We start from the raw sequence: 24,727 nt of genomic DNA, 5'->3' as shown, positions 1-24,727 counted from the left end.
TCACCATCTCCTCCTCTCCCCACCCTCATCCTCACCCTCACCCTCTCCTCCTCTCCCCTCACCCTCTCCCTCACTCTCTCCTCCTCTCCCCACCCTCACCCTCTCCCTCACTCTCTCCTCCTCTCCCCATCCTCACCCTCACCCTCTCCTCCTCTCCCCCCCACCCTCACCCTCACGCTCTCCCCTACCCCTACCCTCACCCTCACGCTCTCCCCTACCCTCACCCTCACCCTCTCCCCTACCCTCACCCTCACCCCCCACCCCCACCCTCACCCTCTCCTCCTCTCCCCTCACCCCCACCCTCTCCCTCACCCTCACCCTCTCCCCCACCCTCACCCTCCCCCCCCTACCCCCACCTCACCCCTCCCCCCCCCCGGCTCTGCAAGCTGCCGCCTACACGCGGTACAGAGAGCCCTTGGTTTCCCGGCAGAGGATCCTCCTGAAGGCTCTCCTGAAGTCCTGGTTGAAGATGGTGTAGATGACTGGGTTGAGGGAACTGTTGCAGTAGCCGATCCAGAAGAAGAACTTGAAGATGGCGGGGGGGATGGAACAAGTGGCCGGGCAGATAGCGGTCAGGCTGTAGGAGAAAAAAAACGGGAACCAGCAGAGAACGAACACGCCAATGACCACGGACAAAACGAAGGTGAATCTCTTCTCGCGGTTCTGGATGGCTTTCTTCCTGATGGCGTTGGGCGTCAGTGGAGCTTGCCGCTTGGCTAAGTGCTCGGCTTGGCTTTGGCAAGTGCAAGCCGCCTGCTTGTGGGACCCCACAGCTTCAGTCCTTGTCTGAGACTTCCCTTGATTGGAACAATCCTCCTGTTCCGAGGACGAAGAATCTCCAGCTCCCTCCTTCCCCTCGCCTCCGATCTCCTGAACCTTGTCTCCGCGGGACGGCTCGGTCGGCTCGGTGGACCGACGCTTGTTGGAGGCGGCGGCGGCGGCGTTGGCCAGCTCCGCTTCTCGGCCGCCCGGCGACCGCCTGGTCCTGGTCTTGGCCACCTGGTAGATCCTGATGTAGACCAGGACCATGATGACACACGGGGCGAAGAAGGAGCCGATGCTGGAGGACAGGATGTACCAGCGCTCCTCGTTCAGCCGGCACACGGGGGTCTCCTCTCGGCCCAGGTTTTTGTCCATGGAGATGAGAGGGGGGAAGGAGATGACGGCCGCTATGAGCCACACGGTGAGGATCACGCAGCGGATTCTCTTGGGCGTCCTCTTGGAGTTGTATTGAATGGCCTGGGTCACAGACCAGTACCTATCCAGGCTTATGGCGCAGAGATGGACTATGGAAGACGTGCAAAACAGGACATCCAGCGCCAGGTAGACCTCGCACCAAACCTTCTTGAAGTACCAGTAGCCCATCAGTTCATTGGCCAAGGAGAATGGCATCACCAAGGTGGCCACCAAGATGTCGGCGGCGGCGAGGGACACCAGGAAGAGGTTTTGAGGGGCTTGTAGCGACCTGCTGGTCAGCACGGCGATGATGACCAGGACGTTGCCAATGATGGTGACGCCGATGATGAAGCTGATGGCGGTGGCGATGCCCGCAGTGGTGCGGGCCGAGTAGGGCAGGGAGAGGAGGCGCTCCCCCAACACCACCTGCTGGCTCCCGTTACACAGCGAGCTGGCGTTGGCGCGGGTGGCGGGGCACTCCATCGCTCCTCCGGCCGGGAGAACTCACACCGGTCCAGTCACTGCTCCATCCACAACGCGGCTCAGCCCGCAGCCCAACAGCGGGCAACTCATTGCAAAGTGTACGTCCCGCTCTCCTGTCCCATGCCGACTCGCAGCGCACTCGGGCTAAACTCTGCCGAGCACCGCTAGCGGAGCGGATCTGGCAGCGAAACCCTGCCTGCGCTGCCTGATGACACGCTCTGGTTCATTGACTCCACTGCTTCCACAAGCTGCTTTAAGAGGGGGAGCTCCGCACTCACACACACACACGCTCACACTGAGACACACAAACGCACACACTCACACACACTCACACGCAGACACACACACTCACACACTCGCACACATACACACTCTCCCACTCACTTACACACACTGACACACTCACACACAGAAACACACACTGAGACACTCAGACACTCACACACACACGTTCACACACCGAGACACACGCACTCACACACACTGAAACACACACAGAGACACCTACACACTCACATACACACACACACACACACTGAGACACGTACACACTCACAGACACACACATACACTCACACACTCACACACTCACACCCTCAACTCACACGCTCACACACACACACACACGCTCACACACACACACACACACACACACACACACACACACACACACACACACACACACACACACACACACACACACACACACACACACACACACACACACACACACACACACACAGCCCCTCACACTAACGTAAGAGATCACGTTGGCTTTTCAGTTTAACCTCCCCAACTGTTAGCAGAAACCTTCCCTTCCACGCTTTCAGTATTTGGTGCAGAATTATCAGCGAGTCGAGGAGATGTTTGAACTCCGCTCCGCTCGACTGTCTTGTTAGGTCCCACAGTGTACCAGGCGCTGCGCACGGCAGGACCGCCGGGGCTTTCCAAATTGCCTCGCAGCCGATGGAACCGACCGGGGATCACGAGAGAGAACATGCGCTGTTTGCATCGACTTTCCCTGCATTTTTAACTCCAGGTTGTATGTAAATACTCGATTATCCGCCGTGTTCGATCCGAAAAGGCTGTAGCTGTAGAGATAGTGTGTGATAGAGAGACAGAGGGAGAGAATTCACTCATTCCATGAACCAGATACGCAATAAATAATTCTGATTTATAATTTGTACGTAGATAGATGTATCGGACGTTTAAGTAAAATATTTGATTGGAGCTTTCACCAAAGTCAAATAATCAGTAATAATGTAATCTGAAGTGTTATTTCAGTTTTAGTTTAGTTTAGTTTAGATTTACAGCACGGTAATAATTTAATCTGAAGTGTTATTTCAGTTTTAGTTTAGTTTAGTTTAGATTTACAACAGGCCCTTCGGCCCACGCCGACCAGTGATCCCCGCACATTAACACTATCCAACACACACTAGGGACATTTTTTACATTTACCAAGTCAATTAACCCACGTCTTTGGAATGTGGGAGGAAACTAGAAGATCTCAGGGAGAACCTACAAAGTCCGTACAGACCCTCCTCTAGAACCTTTGGTACAGACAGCACCCGATATCGGGATCGAACCCAGGTCTCCGGCGCTGCATTCGCTGCAAGGCAGCAACACTACCGCTGCGCCACCGTGACTGGGGGATTCTGATGGAATCTCTCCGTTATAGGCAAATAGACACAAAATGCTGGAGTAACCCAGCGGGTCAGGCAACTTCTGTGGAGAAAATGAATAGGTGATGTTTCGGGTCGAGGCCCTTCTTCAGACCGGGAGTCAGGGGAGAGGGAAACGAGAGATGTGAAAAGGTCCCTGGGATGGCGGGACTATCATATGAGGAAAGATTGAAAAGACGGCTTGTATTCACTGGAGTTTAGAAGATTGAGGGGGCATCTTATAGAAACTATCAAATTATAAAAGGACTGGACAAGCTAGATGCAGGAAAAATGTTCCCAATGTTGGGCGAGTCCAGAACCAGGGGCCACAGTCTTAGAATAAAGGGGAGGTCATTTAAGACTGAAATGAGAAATCACTTTTTCACCCAGAGAGTTGTGAATTTATGGAATTCCCTGCCACAGAGGGCAGTGGAGGCCAAGTCACTGGATGGATTTAAGAGAGAGTTAGATAGAGCTCTAGGGGCTAGTGGAGTCGAGGGATATGGGGAGAAGGCAGGCACGGGTTATTGATAGGGGACGATCAGCCACGACCACAATGAATGGCGGTGCTGGCTCAAAAGGCTGAATGGCTTTCTCCTGCACCTAGTTTCTATGTTTCTATGGTACATAGAACAAATCAGAACCCGCATCGATGCCCAAGGAAAAATGGAGCTCACAATGGTCCATTGTTGGCCGTGGGGAAGGTGATAACGAGTTAAAGAGACAGTGAAACTCAGCAGGCCGACTCAGTCCGAAGAAGGGTCACGACCCGAAACATCACCCATTCCTTCTCTCCAGAGATGCCGCCTGTCCCGCTGAGTTACTCCAGCATTTTGTGACTTCTCCAGTGTAAACCAGCATCTGCAGTTCCTTCCAACACAGCTCGATTATAGTTTTTTTTTCTCTGATCTCGGGGGGTGGGGGGGGGGGGGGGGGGTCGGTTTATGTAGCTAATACCCCTTCTCCTTCACCTTCCTGCCTGCAATCAGTCTGCGGAAGGGTCCCTGCTGACCCGCTGAGTTACAGAGTCAGTTTGTGTCCTTTTTTCACACAGAGGTTAGTGGGTGCATGGAACACACTGACGGTGGAGGCTGGTGCCATAGTAATGTTTAAGAGGCTTTTTGGATATGCACATAATGGAGTCAATGCAGAAGGGAGATCCTTCTTCCCGGTGGCTATCAAACTGTACAACTCCTCCCCCTTCTGTTGTTGGGATTAGACTGAGACTGATCCCCCCCAAATCTTTGCACATCCCTAATCCTTTCCACTCGTCACTTTAATTTCATGCTTCGTGTATTTTGTTTTTATGATTGTCGGCAGACCAATTTCCCTCCTATGAAAAATAAAGTTGTATCGTATCGTATCGATATGGATTATGTGCGGGCAGATAAGCATTGGGTTTGGCATCATGTTCGGCACTGACAACCTGCCCCTCTGCTGCACTGTTCTAATGGGAGGAAGTAACTGCAGATGCTGGTTTAAACCAAAGACAAACACAAAAAACTAGAGCATCTCTGGAGAGAAGGGAATATGTGATGTTTTGGGTCATAGGGAGAAGGCAGGAGGATGGGGTTGAGAGGGAAAGATAGATCAGCCAAGATTGAATGGCAGAGTAGACTTCATGGGCCAAATGGCCTAATTCTGCTCCTATCACTTATGACCTTAGGAAAGGAAACAAGAGATATTGCCGCTCCCCATCCAACCTGACATAGCTTGAGAGGATCTGCAGAGAAGAATGGGAGAAATGACCCAAATACTGGTGCGTCAAGCTTGTAGCATCATACCCAAGAAGACTAGAGACTGTAATCGCTGCCAAAGGTGCCTCAACAAAGTAAAGGGTCTGAATACTTATGTAAATGTGATATTTCAGTTATTTCATTGTAATTACTTTGCAAACATTTCTAAACACCTGTTTTCGCTTTTTTATTATAGGGTATTGTGTGTAGAATTATGATTAAAAAAAAGAATTTAATCCATTTCAGAATAAGGCTGTAACGTAACAAAATGTGGAACAAGTGAAGGGATGTGAATACCTTCTGAATGCACTGTATATTGTATAAGTGACAAGTATCGTGTGAGTGGGTACAGCTTGTGATTGATTTGAAGTGGATATTGTGTTAAACGTCATTGCTGCAACTCTGTATAAATATGTGATCATCTCTACATCAGGTTGCTTGCTCTGCAAGGTCTGTGAAGAGTCTGGTCGGAGTCCGAACAGATACATTGGAGTTAATACACGCGGACGGTAAAATCTGTTGGGCTCGACCACTGTATTCCACTCAATTATTATTGAACCAGACTAAAGGTAAATGGAGCGGAATTCACATTTGGTGACAGAAGTGGGATCTCAATGGACAAGTCACTGCGAGTTGGCGATTAAGGAGCAGAGTGGTCTCGGACCGTAGAGAGAGGTAATTGGGCCCCCATTGTAAATCATTTTCTTTTGCCACTTCGGTTTTCCTATAAATCCGCTGGTCTGACGACAAATCGGCCATTCGCTAACTCTCGTGTGGTGTCCCGGCGAGATTCAGGTTAGGCTGACGAATACTGGAAGAGGCAGATAAATAGGTCAGTGCTCCTAGTGGCAGCATGCAGTAAAGGTTGTAACTTTGTTTGCTCCCTTAACTTTTAACTTCTTGCTTACCACTCTTTCAATGTTATTTGTTATTACTTGGTTTCAAGGCACGGTCTAGCCTTTCTTAAAATGTTGATAACACTTTTATACGCTTCAATTGTGTAAAGGATGGGGACAAGAGGAAAAAGAGCTTCTCCAATGAAGGAGCATGGGGAAGGCACAGCTTCCGACTCTGGTATCTTAGAGCCAATATCGAAAATGAACGGAGAAATGAAAACAAGATTCTGCAGTTTGGAAGAAGTGATGAAAGGAATTTCAAGCATATTGAAGGAAGTTCAAGCCAAGCTGGTTATGTTACAAGATGAATCTCGTGAACAGAAGGTACAAATTGATAACTTGCAAACCTTGGGCCAAGAAAGAGATTTGAAGATTGAAACACTGGAATGGAAAATGAATTAAAATACTTGGGCACACCAGCAATCCAAGATTAAAAACATGGATCTGGAAAATAGAAGCCGTCGACTGAATTAATGTTATAAAATATGCCTCTAAAATGATAAAGGAGACTTTCAACAACGAGCACTATGAAAATCTTTCAATTTTGGATATCGCACACAGGATCGGGAGGAAAACTGGTCCCCAAGATAAACCGAGACATTTGATCGTTCGGTTTCACTTTTTGCAGATGAAGGAGAATATCCTCCGAGCAGAAAAAAAGTTGGGCAAGGTTGAATATGGAGGATGCAAGTTTCGGTTTGTTCCTGATTATAGCCATGAGCTTATGGGATTGAGAAAGTCTTTCCATAATGTAATGTCTGAGTTGTTTAAGAAACAGCTGTGCTCCGCCTTGCTCTATCCAGCTGGACTGTGTATACGACTCTTTAATGGTAACAACTGATTTTTTAACAATCCGTAAGAAGCTTCCAGCTTTCTGGAGGCTTATGTGGCTGAAGCCCGACGGGGAGTTACTGATAGTTGACTAAGCTACAATTGGAGATTTATTGTTCCTATTTTGACAATGAATTTAATTGGATGAGTTATTCTTTAATTCTTTTTTAGAATTTTAGTATGATGGTATCAAACCTAACTTTTACCTTCTCTAAGATACTGTTAATTTAATGGTATATATTATATATTTAATGGTATATATTATATATTAACTTTTAAGATCTTCTTTCTTAGCGGGGACTTTTGCTTTCAGTTTAGTTTTTTCTATCTGGGCAGAATTTGAACTACAAAAATGTCTGAAATGTCGTCAATTCTGGCTCCGCAGATTCTTCTCCTTCCAGTATCATGATCTGTTATGCTCTAGGAAATTAACCATTAACATTCCCCATGTACAAACAATATGGATACAGTTATTATCATGGAATGTGAATGGTCTGAACCATCCCATTAAGAGGAATAAATATTTTAAAGTTCTTCATAGATTAAATGCTCAGATTATCTTTGTTCAGGAAACTCATGTAAGGAAAGACGACAATCAACGATTCTTTAAGTTTTGGAGAGTTTTGGGGAGGACAGCAGTTTCTTTCAAATTCACAGGCAAAGGTGAAAGGAGTCTCTATTTTTATAGACTCCTCAATTTCATTTGTTTATTATGAAACAATTTCTGATCCATATGGTAGATTTTTGATGATCGCTGGTGTTCCTCATAACCAAAAAATTGTTATGGTGAATGTTTATGCACATAATATTGATCACCCTGAGTTTTTTAAACAGTTAACCGCATCCTTTCCTAATTTAAATGGACATCTTTTGATAATGGGTGGAGATTTTAACTGCTGTTTGAACCCCTCGATGGACAGATCTGCATCTGATCATGTGCTTACAAACAAATCAGCTAGTTTTATTAATAATTCTTTTTTACTTGACTCTGGAATGTTAGAAGTCTGGACATTCCTACACCCAAATGACAAAGAATTTTATTTTTTCTCTCATGTATGCCAGTTACTCTAGGATTGACTACTTTATTATAGATTCTCGGCTAGTTTACGGAAGATCACTGACTTTGGTGCCTTCCCTCACAGTGGGAAACCTTTGATTCCGCTGGGTGGGGATGTTTTGTGTTGAAATCTATCGCGTGTTGTGTTCTTTATTTTTTATTGTATGGCTGTATGGTGATCACACATTTCACTGTGCCAACTGGCACGTGACAAATAAGTGTCTCTTGTTTCATCGGTCACTGCGTGAGTATGATGCAATTGCTATTTCTGATCATACACCATTGAAACTATCAATTAAACTACCTGATTCCAAGTTTAGTGCTAAACAATGGCGATTTAATACTACTCTGCTTCAAGATCTAAATTTTGTTAATTTTATTAAAGATCAGATTGCTTTTTTGTTCTTACCAAACTCTACTGGAGAAATGTCCAATAGTGTAGTCTGGGATGCTTTTAAGGCACATATTCGTGGACAAATTATTTCATACTCCGCGGGATTAAAAAAACAAAACTCAAAATGAAATACGTATATTGGCTGATGAGATTAAAGAAATTGATAAAAAATATTCAAAAGCTCCAAGTCTAGAACTCTATAAGAATAGAGTTGAACTTCAATTGAGACTTGATTTGTTATTAGTATCACCGATTGAGAATCAGCTACTTAAAACCAAAAGTCAATTTTATATACATGCTGATAAATCTGGCAAATTACTCGCCAATCAGTTGAAAGCTGTGTCAGCCAAACGTCAGATTATTAAAGTGAGTAAGCGGGATGGTACATGGTAGACCATGATGAAATTAATAAATCCTTTCAGGAATTTTATACCTCCCTATAATAATCAGAATTTCCTACTGATTCCAATATAATGCATCAGTTTTTAAAGAAACTGAACTTGCCAAACTTAGCACATAATGAGTCTCTGTTGTGAGATGAACCCATCACGGAGGAAGAAATATAGAAAGCAATCCTCTCGATGAATTCTGGTAAACTCCTGGTTTAGATGGGTTTACAGTGCAATTCTTTAAGTATTTCTCAAGTTAACTGTCTCCCTGGCTATGCAAGGTTTTTAAAGAAGCCTTTTTAAAATTTATTTATTTATTTTATTTTATTTTTATTAGTACAGTAAATTACAATAATACATCAGATATATCTTATTACATTTGTTGTACCACTTCGTTTTTCGAGCTTTAAAAAAGATAGAAATAAAAGAAGTAAGGAAAGTGAGCAAGAATCGTGAAGGTGCAGGAAAGTGTTGGGGAAAGAAAGCCCCTTAGGGAAGAAGTTAGAGAAGGAAGTAAAGAAAGGAAATAAGACCCTAGAAAGAAAAGAAAAAAAAAAGGAAAAACAATCGCTCTATTGTAACACAAAACTCCGCAAAAAAGGATATACCAACCGTATTTGTTTTTAAAATAATTTATTTTATACCCCCCGTTACCAGATCCTGGTACCATTTATATTTTAAATTACTATTGCACCTTATGCTTGTAATAGTTCCATAAATGCAGACCACGTCTTTTGGAAGTGGTCTGCTTTGCCAGCTAGGAGGAGTCTCATCTCTTCCAAGTGTAGTGTTTCGAACATGTTTGAAATTCACATTTTTATTGTTGGTATTGGAGCATTTTTCCAAAATTTGAGTATAAGCTTTTTTTCCCATTATTAGCCCGTAATTAAGTAAGTTCTTTTGAAACACGTTTAATTCGGGGTTACCTGCCGATATTCCAAAAATGATCCATTCTGCTTTTGGTACAAGTTTTATTTTAAATAATTTTGTGAAGATTTCAAATATTTCGTTCCAGAATTTTTGCCTTTTTAATGAATAGATTACCACAATCCTTTTATGAAGCATCTATTTCTTTCATTCTTAGAAAAGATAAAGACCCTACTGAAGTGACATCATATAGATCTATATCACTGTTAAATGTAGATTCCAAAATTCTTTCCAAAATATTAGCTATGAAATTGGAAAATATTTTACCGCAAATTATTTCTGAAGATCAGACAGGTTTTATTAAAAATCGTTACTCAAACTTTAACGTTAGGAGGTTAATGAGTATCATATATACAGCGTCAAATGAAACTTCAGAATGTGTGATTTCACTTGATGCTGAGAAGGCATTTGATAGAGTATATTGGGAATACTTATTCAATACACTTGAAAAATTGAAGATTGGCCTAAAATGTATCTGTTGGATCAAGCTGATATATCATACACCTCAGGCTTCTGTACTTACCAATAATCAGATACCCTTTTTTCAGGCTCTTTCGATGTGCTAAACAGGGCTGTCCTTTAAGTCATTTACTGTTTGATATTGCTTTGGAACCTTTGGCCACAGCTATTAGGGTATCCCCTAATATTTCAGTATTGTCCATGGGAATAAGGCACATAAGTGATCTCTCTATGCAGATGATGTGTTATTATTCATCTCTAACCCTGAGGAATCTATTCCGGCAATAGTAGCACTACTTAGTCAATTTAGTAGTTTTCTGGTTATAAAATAAATCTTAGTAAGAGTGAGCTTTTTCCATTAAACAATCTAATTCGAATTATGGACAGTTTCCATTTAGATTGACTACCGAATGTTTTACTTATTTAGGCATTAAGATTACCAAGAAATGCAAGGATCTATTTCAAGCCAATTTTAGGCCTCTAATTGACCATATCAAACAACAGTTTACTAAATGGTCACCAATGTCCTTATCTTTAATCGGCCGAATCAATGCTATTAAAATGTTTATCCTACCTAAATGTTTGTATTTATTTCAGACGATACCAATTTTTATTGCTAAATCTTTCTTTGATATTATTGGCTCCACAATTTCTTCATATATATGGCAGAATAAAAATTCCAGACTAAGTAAAAAATACTTACAGAAATCAAAAAAAGATGGTGGTTTGGCAATGCCGAACCTTAGATTCTACCATTGGGCAGTTAATGCTCGCTATCTAACATTATGGACAAAAGATTTAGAAGATACCCAATGACCAGGATGGATAAATCTTGAACGTGATTCTATGCAAGGGCTATCACTGGCTTCTATTCTAGGGGCCTCATTACCTTTTACAATTACGAGATTGAATAAATATACGATTAACCCAATAATAAGACATACATTCCGAATATGGTTTCACTTTCAAAAGTTTTTTGTATTTAATGATTTTATCTTATCGAGTCCTATCATATCTATTTTTTTCTCCGAACCTTCTAGTACTGATCAAGCCTTTCTGTTATGGAAGATGAAGGGATTATCAGCTTTTCGTGATTTGGATGGTCGTTTTATGTCTTTTGAACAACTCTCCAATAAATATAATCTACCTAACTCACATTTCTTTAGTTATTAGACATTTTTTGAAGCCTACTCTACACATTTTTCCGTTACCACGTCAAACTGAAATCTTGGAAAAATGTTTACGTTTGAACCCTTATCAGAAAGGTTTAATAACGACTATTTTGAGTTGATTTTGAAATTACAAAAAGCTACATTTGATAAAATTAAGAATGACTGGGAAAGAGAACCCCAAATTTCTCTACCTATAGAGAAATGGGAGAGGATTCTTCAATTAGTTAATACTTCCTGAATGTGTGCAAGACATACTCTGACACAATTCAAGGTGGTTCACAGAGCTCATATGTCAAAAGATAAGTTCGCTAATTTTTATGGTCATATAAATCCTACCTGTGACAGATGTAATTCTGAAGTGGCCTCATTGACTCATATGTTTTGGTCCTGCCCACTTTTGGAAAAATATTGGAAATAAATTTTTGATACTATTTCTGTAGTTTTACGTATTGATTTACAACCTCATCCTATTACTGCAATTATTGGGCTACCAATGTTAGATTCTACTCATTTGTCCCGTTCTGCCCATCGGCTGTTGATTTTACCACATTAATTGCCAGAAGATCTATTTTATTTAAATGGAAAGACTCTAATCCTCCGACCACACTCCATTGGTATTCTGAAACGATATCATGTTTAAATTTAAAAAAAATTAGGAGTGACATTGTTGAACCCTTGGTTAAATTTGATAGGACTTGGGGAAGATTTATTCAACATTTTCACACAACATACATTGCCCCCTCTCCAACTGTTATAATAATTATTTTACCTTTATACCACACACGGTGCCTCAGGAAGGCCGTCAGCATCCATAAAGACACCTCACACCCTTGTAATGGACTGTTCAAACTGCTTCCCTCCGGCAGACGTTACAAGGCCTTCTACGCCCGCACCTCCAGACTCAGGAACAGCTTCATTCCCAGAGCTATAGCGGCTCTGAACCGGCCCTGCTGAGTGCCCCCCACCCCCCCCCTGGACTGTCTCCCTCGGATGGCCTCGTCGCACAGACACATCTGCACTTTAGTCTGTTTGAACTGTTTTACTGTTATAATGTTATTTTTACAAACCATGTTTCTCAGGGTATCTAAATCTAAATTTTATTAGTTATTTAAGTTATGACATTGGATGGAAGCTGCAAACCCAAATCTCGTTGCACTTATGTGCAATGACAATAAAATATAATATTATTATTATTATTATTATTATTATTATTATTATTATTATTATTATTATTATTATTATTATTATTATTATTATTATTATTATTATTATGTGGAACGGATTTGACGACAAACAGGGACTTAAATTGTTGAAATTCTTTGCAGCCCAGATTCTGTTTAGCTTTTTTTTTCTAGTTTAGGGGGTATTGTTTTTCTCTTTTTTCTCTTTTTTTTTCTTTTTATCTTTTTGTTTTTACATATACAAGTTCTCTTTTAAACATTTAACTATATTTACATAGAGACCGGGAGGTCTATATTCAATGTGTATTTTGACACTGGACTCATATTTATGTTATGCCTGTTATTAATGTAATCCTGATCCCTATGTATCAATATCATTGTTATGTTTGTCATTTTTTGTTGTTGTTTTGTTTTTGTTTTTGTTTTTGAAAAAAAAGAATAAAAAGATTTTAAAAGAAAAGAATGATAAATAGGTCAGTGATCAAATATCGCTGAAGTGAAAATAAATGGCAACTGTGTTTGATCTGAAATAAGTTGAAACAATAAGTATCTGTGTCGTTTGAAATTGTAAAGTAAGCAGAATGGGTAATTGTGTAGATATTACGACCGAACCAGGCAGTGCTTTGCAAATCCTATGAGAACGACATCCTGAGAAATCGAAACACCTCAGACAACTGTCGGAGCGATTAACTACAAAATTGGGAAATGAATTGTGGCCATTGGGAGGAACTAAGGATTTAGATGTTGTTAAAAAGCATCACGAGATAATTTGGAAGAATAATAGGGGTACCACGGCAAAGGAACTTATTGCCCTGAGGAAACTGCAGATGCTGGTTTAAATCAAAGATAGTCTCCTCTTTTTTAGTTCATGTAGCAAGCTGCCTGGGGTCAGGGAGAAACAAATAGAAGTACATGTTAATAGGGAGAGTTGCAGTGATGGGACTGGTATAAAGGCACAAATAGCTGCATTAACCATTAGAGTTAAACAGTCTGCTTCTGTGCTATAAATACTATGTCGTTCTGAAAGCTTGCTCAGTCGATCGTTCTTCTGGGCTCAGCAGGGCTTGCGTGAGGAGATGAGGAGATATCAACTGCGGTACAAAGAAGAAGCGTCACATTTTTTTAGGAAAATATTTATTAATATTTGTTTTACGAAATTGATGTGCGATGTGCAAGAGAGGAGGACTAAGGCTGTAGGAAGGAACTGCAGATGCTGGTTTCAACCGAAGATAGACAAGAAATGCTGGAGTAATTTTGGGTCTGACGAAGGGTCTCGACCCGAAATGTCACCCATTCACCTCTCTCCAGAGATGTTGCCTGCCCCGCTGAGTACTCCAGCACTTTGTGTCTATCTTCGGAAGAATAAGGCATGTGTCTTTGAATCGGTGATGATAAGCACGGGCTTTTCTTTCCAGCATATCCCGACCTCAGTACCTTACCGGCTGTAGAATGACACTTCACTGTTGAAGACAATGGTGGATTTGCTTTATTTTCTGTTCTTGCCAACTGTACTCTCGCTGTAAACAGCCGAGAGGGTGATAAGCATCTGGGCCAAATAATAGGTGGCCGCGATCATTCCAGAGTGGTACACCGGGAAACAGAAGACACTGACGGTGTAGGTGAAATCGGAGACCGCGAGGAGCATTCCTCCAACAGTGGCAAACAGTTTGACCCAAGACCACTGGTGGTTGAACAGTGCCCCAGCACTGGCACGCCACACCATGGTTCCAATCAAGCCGATGTAGATGTAGGCTGCCCACTGCAATGTCTGGTGCTCCCACAGGCATCTACTCAGGAACAGCAAGTAGACGGTGCCTATAACCAGCAGGAAAACGCCCGCCAGCAGGTTCAAAGGCTTCAAACCAAACATCCAGATGTAGCAGATGTGTGCGAGTCCAAACATGGAGTCACCTGAAAGAACAACAGAGTTAACAGTGTCGGAAGGAACTGCAGACACTGGTTTAAACCGAAGATAGACACAAAATGCTGGAGTAACTCAGCGAGACAGGCAGCATCTCTGGAGAGAAGGAACGGGTGACATTCCGCATTGAGACCCTTCTTCAGAATTACCAGGTGTTTCCAAGGGAGTTTCATTGATAAATGTACCGACAAATGAACTATGCCATTCTTACTTGCAGCAGCATAACAGCAGCAGTAAACACAATACAGGAGCAGGGAACTGCATGAAGCTGGATCACAGCAATAGAAAGACCCAAAGCGCTGGTCTCTGGAGAACATCTCTGGAGAACATGGATAGGTGACGTTTCAGGTCGGTACCCTTCTTCAGACTCGAAGATAGACACAAAATGCTGGAGTTACTCAGCGGGACACTGCCATTCAATATGATCAAGGCTGATCATCTAAAATCAGTTCTCCGTTCCTGCTTTTTCCCCATATCCCTTGATTCCTTTGGCCCCAAGAGGTAAATCTACCTCTCTCTTGAAAACATCCAGTGAATTGGCCTCCACTGCCTTCTGTGGCAGAGAATTATCCAGTTATTTTCCTTATCTTAACTGCCTCACATAATTGGGCAACATTGTGGCGCAGCGGGTAGAGCTGCTGCTTCAGGGCGCCAGAGATCCGGGTTCGATCCTGACCTCAGGTGTTGTCTGTGTGGAGTTTGCACGTTCTCCCTGTGACCAGGTGGGTTTCCTCCCACTTCCTGAAGACATGGTAGGTGTATGAGACGAGCTGCCAGAGGAGGCAGTTGAGGCAGGGACTATTGCAACAGTTAACAAACATTTGGACAGGTACATGGACAGGAGAGGTTTAGATGAAAATGGGCCAAATGCAGGCAGGTGGGACTAGTTTAGATGGGGCATGTTGGCCGGTGTGGGCAAGTTGGGCCATGTGTGCTGCATGTGTATGACAGAGAGACGTCTATAAACGGGTGATCGGTGGTCGGCGTGGACTCAGTGGGCCGGATGGCCTGTTTCCATGCTGTAGCTCTGAAACTAAACTAAATCACTCTTAAAATGTTCATCCTTGTGGACATTGAACAAGATGGATGTGGGTCTCTGATCAGAGGCTAAAGCCTTCCATTCTTGTTGCTATCAATGCGGGTCAATACTCGATCTATCTGCCTTGAAATCCCTGCATCATAAACTATGGCCTTACCAGTACAAAAGTGTAGATTGTCCCCAGTGTGTGTAGGATAGTGTGTGGTAATGTGGGGGGTGAGATCACGGACTCGATGGGCCGAAGGGCCTGTTTCCACGCTGTGTCTCAAACTAAAACAAACCTGTGTGCATTTGCTAATGCTTTCCCCCGCTTACCGTGCAGGAGATGGAACTGCGATGAGAGGCTGCGGAGGATGTCTCCAACTGCGGAAAACAGCAGGCCGGCAAGGAGCTTTGGAGCCTTCGAGTGTGTGTGCAGATCTATCCGAAGGGTCAAAATATAGGCACAGAGGAGTAATATCGGCAAACATTTCAGGAAGGCTCTCAGCCAGACGGGACAAGAAGACTGCGACGCCAATGCAAAGTAAATGAAGACACTCAGCAGGAAAGGTGCCAACCTGGAGATCTCCTTCAGTACCTTTAGTGAGAAAAAGAATAGTCAGATTTAGAGACAATTATTTAGGGCAGTTTTATGATATTGCAATACTCAAACTTAATTGTATAAACTGTAGTTTAAGTTCCAGGATTTACCAAAGGATAACAGTGCATAGCATTGCTGAACTTGCTTTTAATACCAGTGTTGCAGCTGGTAGAACCACTGCCACAGCACCAGAGACCCGGGTTCGATCCTGACCTCAGGTGCTGTCTGCATGGCGTTTGCATGTTCTCACTGGGACCACATGGATTATATGCGGGCACCATGTTCAGCACAGACATGGTGGACCAACAGCCCTGTTCCTGCGCTGTACTGTTTTATGTTCTATATAGTACCAGGAGGAGGCCATTTGGCCCTGCTAGCCATTCTATATTCAGGACGGCACAGTGGCGCAGCTGGTAGAGCCTCTGCCTCCCAGCCTCAGAGACACGGGTTCAATCCTGATGGCGGTTGCTGCCTGTGTGGAGTTTGCACGTTCTCCGTGTGACCGCGTGGGTTTCCTCCGGGTGCTCCGGGTTTCCTCCCACATCGCAAACATGTGCGGGTTTGTCGGTTAATTGATCCTCTGTAAATTGCCCCCTAGTGTGTAGGGGATGGGATTACATAGAACTAGTATGAACGTGTGATCGATGGTCGGCATGGACTCGGTGGGCCGAAGGGCCTGTTTCTATGCGGCATCTCTAAAACTAAAACTGAAACTAACTTCAACATTTTTTCATCTCTTCACTGTTCTCCCCTTCAGGTTATATTGTTCTCTGACTGTGGGTCAGCTCCACAGATGTAGCCCCCCCCCCATTAGCATCTTGATGTTCATTTTTTGATAGGTACACTTAGGTAGTAGGTGTTATCTTAGTGGACCATCGCAGGGTCACAGCTGGTAGACTCATAGAGTCATACAGCATGGAGACAGGCCCTTTGGCCCAACTTGCCCATGCCAAAGGATGTCCCATCTACATTAGTCCTGGTGTTAAACAAGGAACTGCAGATGCTGGAAAATCGAAGGTACACAAACATGCAGGAGAAACTCAGCAGGCTCCATAGATGCTGCTGCACCCGCTGAGTTTCTCCAGCATTTTTGTGTCCAGCATTAGTCTTATCTGCCCGTGTTTGACGCATATCCCTCGAAACCTTTCCTATCCATATACCTGTCCAAATGTCCTTTAATTGTTATATAACCTGCTTCAACCACCTCCTATGGCAGCTTGTTCCATACACACACCACAGATCTTGATTCAGTCCACTCTCACTCTCTATGTCTCTCATTTTAAAGCAGGGGTCACTGAAAGCAATACTAGAAGACTAGCGACCTCTGCTGGTCTCTGGGGCTCTTTACAACAGTAGACAATGTATTTATTCCATGAATTGGCATTTATTGTATTTGAAACAATGACAACATGTCGTTCAAATCAGGACCAAGGATCTGAGCTTATAACCTTACAGATACAAAATGGGATTTATGGTAGGTTTCAGAACAATATGTAAAGACTTTGGTGAGAAACACAAAATGCTGGAGTAACTCAGTGGGACAGGCAGCATCGCTGGAGGGAAGGAATGGGAGACGTTTCGAGACCCTTCTTCAGACCCGAAATGTCACCCATTCCTCTCCAGAGATGCTGCCTGTCCTGCTGAGTTACTCCAGCATTTTGTATCTATCTTCGGTATAAACCAGCATCTGCAGTTCCTTCCTACACAAGACATTGGTGAGGCTGCATTTGGAGTATTGCGTTCAGTTTTGATCACCGCGCTATAGGAAAAATGTCATTAAGCTGGAAAGAGCGCGGAGAAGATTTACGAAGATGTTGTCGGAACTCTTGCTTGTAGCTTGAGCTACAGGGAGAGATTCTATACTGTTCTATGTCACGGCCTGAATGGCCTGATAGTGGATGATCAGTCATGATCACAGTGAATGGCAGTGCTGGCTCAAAGGGCTGAATGGCCTACTCCTGCACCTATTTCCTATTGAATGGAATAATCAGTAAAGTATCTGCCCAATCTGCATCTATTTTCCCCAATGTTTAGTGTAGTTTAGAGACCTACAAACCTGTATGTCTTTGGAGTGTGGGAGGCAACAGGAGCTCCTGGAGAAAACCCACGCAGGTCACGGGGAGAACGTACAAACTCCGTACAGACAGCGCCATAGCCAGTATCGAACCAGAGTCACTGGCGCTGTGAGGCAGCAACTCTACCGCTGCACCACTTTGCCTCCCCTATGTACTGTAAACCACACTGTCAGCACCTATATTGCTGTATGTTAAATTGGAAGATAATAATAAATGCTAAAATTGACCAAAACATTTTTAAACTGTTCCAGCAGGGGGCGCTTGCTAACCTGGCCCAGAAGGTGGAACTAGTCACTTCCAACACGGACCACAGAGAAGAAAGCTCAACCTTTAATGCATCACACGTTCAGGACCCAGCCAGTGAGGCTGGGATGTGTAGGAAGGATCTGTAGATGCTGGTTTAAAGTAAAGATAGACACAAATTTCTGGAGTGACTCAGCGGGTCGGGCAGCATCTCCGTAGAATAGGAATAAGTGACGTTTCGGGTCAAGACCCTTCTTCCAACTGAGAGTCTGGGGAAAGGGAAACGAGAGATATAGATGGTGATGTAGAGAGTTATAGAACAAATGAATGAAAGATATGCAGAAAAGTAACGATGAGAAAGGAACAGGCCATTGTTCGCTGTGGGCTGGGTGAGAACAGTCGAGTCTGGGTTAAAAGGTGGTCGTAGAGTCGGTGAGAGCAGGAGGAATCACAGAGGGGGAGCAGGGAGAACACACGTCGGAGAGAGGAGGAGAATGTCTTCAAAGGAGGCAGAACTTAAGGAGATTTCACAGTGGAGCAGACGAAATGTGTAGGAAGGAGAGAAGTGTGTGAACACCATGGTATTAAAGCAGAAGGTTAGGAAGCAGAAGGATCCCCCAGTGTAGAAACACATCGATGTAAATCAAAATATAGATACATTAATCAGAATGGACCCAGGATTTATGGATGGCTAGCACCTCGTTTAAAAACATGCTGTTTCACTTGCTGCTCAATTTAGTTTAGCTTAGCTTCATTTCATTTAGTTTAGTTAGGTTAGGTTAATTTAATTTAGTTAATCTTAGTTTAATTGAGTTTAAATTATCTTATCTTAGTTTAGTTTAGCAGTGATACAGCATGGAAGCAGGCCCTTTGGCCCACTGTCACTGGCCATCAATCTCCATACACTAGTTCTATCCCACACACCAGGGACAATTTACAGAGGCCAATTAACCCAAACTCACACGTCATTGGAATGTAGGAGGAAACCAGAGCACCTGGAGAAAACCCACACGGTCACAGGGAGAAGATACAAACTCCATACGGACAGCACCCATGGTCAGGATCAAACCCGGGTCTCTGGCGCTGCGAGGCAGCAACTCTACCGCTGTGCCACCGTGCCACGATCTTGAAAAGCAGAGAGTAAAACTGATACCAGTGCAAGGTAAGGTGAACTGGAGGCGTTTGCGCGTCTCATTAGTGGATGATTATTAATTCAGCCTCCACAGTTGAATTCAGGATAAGTAATGAACCTGGGAAAGAGAACATCCATTTACAAAGCTGCAGGATGGATACATAGTAGAATTGTGTCGGAAGGAACTGCAGATGCCGGTTTACACCGAAGATAGACACAAAATGCTGGAGTAATTCAGCAGGCCAGGCAGAATTTCTGGAGGGAAGGAATAGGTGACGTTTCGTGTCAAGACCCTTCCTCTCAACCCAAAAGGTCACCCATTCCTTCTCTCCAGAGATGCTGCCTGTCCTGCTGAGGTACTCCAGCATTTTGTGTCTATCTTCATAGTAGAATTGTAGTGAGTTCTGGTTGGCGACATGTGCTGGTTGGCACAAGGAGCTCACAAGAGCATAAGGGGGCGATTAGATAGCTCTGGCAGATAATGTCAAGGAACATCCAGAGATTTTACAAACACAATAAGGGAATGAGAGTGTCTACAGACTGAATAAGGTCCCTTAGAAACCAAAGCGCTCATCTCTGTGTGGAGCCAAATAAGTTGGGCAAGGTTGTGAAGACTGGGGAACTTGGGGCAGTCCATGAAAGTGTCTTGAGGATAGTCAGGATTACAGTCGAGGAAGTGCTGAACATCTGAAAGTGTATGAAGGTGGATAAATCTCCTGGGCAAGATTAGATTTATCCAAGGACTCTTGTGGGAAGCTGGAGAAGAGATTGTGGGCTTCCTGGCTGAGATTTACAAATCAACATTAGATACAGGTGAAGTGGCGGAAGACTGGAAGTTGGTTAATATTGTGCCTCTACACAAGAAGGGCTGCAAGGAAAAGCCTGGGAACTATAGGCCAGTGAGTCTAATATCTCTTCGATATCCCACAGCTCTGCTCACTCCACCCCCCACCCCCATTGACAACAGGGACAGTCCCCCTTGTCTTCACCTTTCATCCCATACAGCACATAATCCTCTGACATTTTCGTCACCTCCAACGGGATCCGACCACTAGCCACACCTTCCCATCTCTGCCCCTTTCTGTTTTCCGCTGAGACCGTTCACTCCGCAAATCCCAGGTTCACATCCCTCCCACCTAAATCACCTCCTCCGCAGGTACCTTCCCCTGCAACCCAGACGATGAAACACCTGTCCCTATACCTCCGCCCTCGACTCCATCCAAGGACCCCGACAGTCTTTTCAGGTGAGGCAGAGGTTCACATGCACCTCTTCCAACCTCATCTACAGTATCCGCAGTTACCAGTTGTAGACTCCTATATATCAGCGAGACCAAGCGCAGGCTCAGCAATCATGTTGTTGAACACCTCCGCTCAGTCCTTCTGAACCTACCTGATCTCCCGGTTGCTAAATACTTTAAGTCCCCCGCCCATTCCCACACTGACCTTTCTGTCCTGGGCCTCCTCCACTGTCAGAGTGAGGTCATCCGTAAATTGGAGGAACAGCACCTCATATTTTGCTTGGGCATCTTACACCCCAGAGGTATGAACATTAACTTCTCCAACTTCAGGGAACCGTTGCTTTCTCTCTCTCAACTTCCCTCCCCCTTCCCAGTTCTCCGACCAGTCTGATTGTTTCCCTGAATACATTTTCCCTCAGCTTTGTTGTCACAGAAACATAGAAAATAGGTGCAGGAGGAGGCCATTCGGCCCTTCGAACCAGCACCGCCATTCATTGTGATCATGGCTGATCGTCCCCTATCAATAACCAGTGCCTGCCTTCTCCCCATATCCCTTGACTCCACTAGCCCCTAGAGCTCTATCTAACTCTCTCTTAAATCCATCCAGTGACTTGGCCTCCACTGCCCCCTGTGGCAGGGAATTCTATAAATTCACAACTCTCTGGGTGAAAAAGTTTTTTCTCACCTCAGTCTTAATTGACCTCTCCTTTATTCTAAGACTGTGGCCCGTGGTTCTAGACCCGCCCAACATTGGGACCATTTTTCCTGCATCTAGCTTGACTAGTCCTTTTATAATTGTATATGTTTCTTTAAGATGCCCCCTCATCCTTCTAAACACCAGTTGTCACCTTCTCCCAGCTAACAATGATCTATTCTATATTTTCCTTGATCCTCATCCCTTTCGATCTTGTTTTGACACCTTCCCCTTCCTTATCTCTGTGTCTCCCTCTCCCCTGACTTTCAGTCTAAAGAACGGTCTCGACCCGAAACGTCACCCATTCCTTCGATCCAGAGATGCTGCCTGTCCCGCTGAGTTACTCCAGAATTTTGTGTCTATCACATCAAGATGTGAGCAGGGAGAGGCCAAATATCCAGGAATCCTGGATGTGACATTTCTCCCTAACCACTTGTCTGGTCAGAGCCAGTCTAGGATACCTGTATGATCATGATTAACGCTACACTACATGTGTACAATACATGGTTTGCACCCAGTCAGAACTAGGTCCTGTGAAGGTCTGAAGAAATTCAGTGAATCAATGTTCACCAGTTCATACCAGTGTGTGGAGTTCTGGTCGCCTCCTTACAGGAAGGATGTGGAGGCTTTGGAAAGGATGCAGAAGTGGTTTAATACAATGATGGCTGGATTAGAAGACATTAGTTACAGGGAGAGGTTGGACAGACTTGTATTGTTTTCTCTGGAACACCTGAGGTTGCATGGAGACCTGATAGAACTACATCACACGATGTGAAGTGTAGATAGGATAGACTGCCTGAAACTAAATCCCAGGGTGGAAATCTCAACTCGACACAAAAGGACACAAAGTGCTGGAGTAACAGGATGTGGAGAGGATGTTTCCACTAGTGGGAGAGTCTAGGGCCAGAAGTCACAGCCTCAGGATAAAAGAACGTTCCCTTAGGAAGGAGATGGAGGAATTTCACAGGAATGAGTCACAGGGTGGTGAATCTGTGGAATTCATTGCCACAGAAGGCTGTAGAGGCCAAGTCAATGGATATTTTTAAGGCAGAGTTAGATAGATTCTTGATTAGTACGGGTGGGGAGAAGGCAGGAGAATGGGGTTAGGTGGGAGAGATAGATCAGTCATGATCAAATGGGGGAGGAGACCTGATGGGTTGAATGCCTAAATTCTGCTCCAATCGCAGAATTTGAACATAAACTCAACTGGTCAGGCAGCATCTCTGGAGAACATGGATAGGTGATGTTTCGGGTCGAGGTCCTTCGTTAAAGACTGTTGGTCTGGAACTGGGCCTGGAATCCAGGTGAGGATTGGCGGAGTCGGTTGTCGTGGCAGGTGAGGGTGGGTGGTGGCGGTGGCAGGCACGACCTGGAAGCGAATGAGGAAGTCGTGGTGGCTTCCCCACCCTGGAAGGTTCATAACAACAAGGGAGACTGTATATGCTGGTGTTGCGGGGGCTAGGCAGGAGTCCAGCCAAAAACTAGCTGGACACAAGTGTGTGCTCTGGACGTGTTTATTCTTCTGCATACTCCTCAAAAACGCCTGGCCTCAAACAACAACTCAGATACCGCCCCGTGACTGGCGACTCGCCGCTACACTGGAGTCTTTAGCAAAAAAAAACAAAATGCTGGAGGAACTCAGCAGGTCAGGCAGCATCCATGGAGGGAAATGGACAGTTGACAGTGCAGGTCGGGACCCTTCTACAGAGTGTTGGGTGGAGAGCTGGTAGGGAGAAGTCAGGGTGAGGGATGGGGCTGAGCTGCCAGGTGATAGATAGAGGAGCAGGCAAGCACCGAGACAACACACGTGCCTGGGGCAACAGGTCTGGGTTACAACATGGTGGTAGAGTCGGGGAGCAGGAGGAATCACAGAGGGAGAGCAGCGAGAGAGGATGTTGCTGAACTCACGTCGGAGAGACGAGGAGAACGTCTTCAAAGTAGACACACCTTGAAGAGATTTCGCAGTGGAGCGGACAAAATGTGCAGGAAGGAACTGCAGACGCTGGTTATGCACCGAAGGTGGGTCTAGGTAACGAGGTTCGACACAAAAAGCTGGAGTAACTCAGCGGGTCAGGCAGCATCTCTGGAGTAAAGGACCAAGTGACGTTTCTGGTCGAGACCCTTCGTCTTAAGGTAAGGAGGGATTGATTGGCAGATGATGGGACAGAGTGGGGGTGGGGGGTGGAGACGGGGATGGGTGCTGAAGACAGTTGTCTGTACTTGGGAACATTAACGTCAGTGCCACTCAGACACAGGCAGCTAAAATTCATCCAGAGTTCTTGCTCCTGATCCCGGTTCTCCGGCTCTACTTCCAAGACTGAGTATCACAGCAAAGGAAAAACGTTCCTGGCACCGCACTGTACTGCATTTCGCAAGAAATGAACTCTCGAAATGAATTGACGAGAGAGAAAAATCAGAGTGAAAAGCACAGCTGGCATTCATTTGGAGAGAAGCCAGCAGAGCTGGGCTAGTCCTGGCCGTGACATTATGGGTGGAGCAGGCACATAGTTTAAATGCATTCCTTACTTGGAACCAACATCTGGGCCACTTCACCCCCATCGTTGTCTGATCATCTCCTTGCACGGACAGGACCCCCCGACAAGATCAGAACTACCTGTTGATGTCTGTCAGCGTCTCGGTCCCGTCTCTGCTAATGTTTGCTACAGGTTCAGGCAGGAAGCAGAGCTCCGGGAGTCTGTCTCTGGCAACTGGGTTAACTGCGGCACGGAGCTCACTCACACCCTGGCCTCCAGCAAGCTTCTGCTCATAAGATGTTTGCATTTGTGGGTGTTCCCTCCGTGGGCCTGGGGATTGGCTCGGCCTGCACAAGGCAGGGCTTGTTCCAGCAGATTGGGAGCAAACTGAATGCTGATTGTAGTGCTGTCCTGTACCCTTTTGGCGTAATTTGACGACATCACCGATTCAGAGATCACAGACAGGCACGCACACACTGACATAGAAACAAACAAGAGGAGAGTTTTAGTAATATACTACATTAAATGGGACCCGTTGGGTCCCTGTCACACGGGAGGCCTGGTCCCCCAATGCAACCCGTTCCCCAAGTGCGCAAGGGCGACTCATTTCCCCTTATTCACCCTCCCTCATTAAACCTTAAAAAAAAATCCTTGCTGCCAGGAATATAAAAAAATGATAGCAACATTGTAGTTTGCAATTGCACGTGCCAGGGCTGGCAGGACTCAGTGTCCTGGGGTAGCAGCATTGTACCGTGCAGGGCTACAATCCTATCGTGACGTCATAGCTGTAAGTGCTAGTGCAGAGGGAATTTTTTTTTCTCAAATTTGAGTTTTGTAAATTAAAAAATGTGAATAACTTGTGAAATATACCATCAACCTGAAGGAAAATTGATACAAACCACCACATGACAATTGTGAGTAAGGTGGTCCAAATTTTGTAGCAGTATCATGTACCATTTTGGCATAATT

The 24,727-nt window shown here is 44.6% G+C and overlaps 2 protein-coding genes across 4 annotated transcripts; both read right to left on the bottom strand.

Moving 5' to 3' along the window:
* Window positions 1-381: 381 nt before the first annotated feature.
* LOC116967399 (alpha-2C adrenergic receptor-like) lies at window positions 382-1,969 on the bottom strand. The gene has a single exon (XM_033013919.1). The coding sequence runs from the start codon at window positions 1,657-1,659 to the stop codon at window positions 394-396; it is 1,266 nt and encodes a 421-aa protein (XP_032869810.1). The 5' UTR covers window positions 1,660-1,969; the 3' UTR covers window positions 382-393.
* Window positions 1,970-5,539: 3,570 nt separating this feature from the next.
* On the bottom strand, window positions 5,540-24,050 carry LOC116967278 (lysoplasmalogenase-like protein TMEM86A). Of its 3 annotated transcripts, none has more exons than XM_033013767.1 (4): window positions 23,811-24,050; window positions 15,638-15,899; window positions 13,802-14,273; window positions 5,540-5,867 (listed from the first exon to the last, which is right to left on the bottom strand). In XM_033013767.1, the coding sequence occupies exons 1-3, from the start codon at window positions 23,841-23,843 to the stop codon at window positions 13,849-13,851; spliced, it is 720 nt and encodes a 239-aa protein (XP_032869658.1). In that variant the 5' UTR covers window positions 23,844-24,050; the 3' UTR covers window positions 5,540-5,867; window positions 13,802-13,848. The 3 variants fall into 3 exon arrangements, with proteins under 3 accessions (XP_032869658.1, XP_032869659.1, XP_032869657.1); XM_033013768.1 differs by lacking the exon at window positions 5,540-5,867 and adding an exon at window positions 12,943-13,244; XM_033013766.1 differs by lacking the exon at window positions 5,540-5,867 and having other exon boundaries at window positions 13,480-14,273.
* Window positions 24,051-24,727: the final 677 nt, after the last annotated feature.

This window comes from Amblyraja radiata, chromosome 39 (genome assembly GCF_010909765.2).
Source record: "Amblyraja radiata isolate CabotCenter1 chromosome 39, sAmbRad1.1.pri, whole genome shotgun sequence".
NCBI lineage: Eukaryota > Metazoa > Chordata > Chondrichthyes > Rajiformes > Rajidae > Amblyraja > Amblyraja radiata.
Note: the sequence above shows the minus strand (reverse complement) of the source record. Positions and strands in the feature narration are given on the sequence as shown.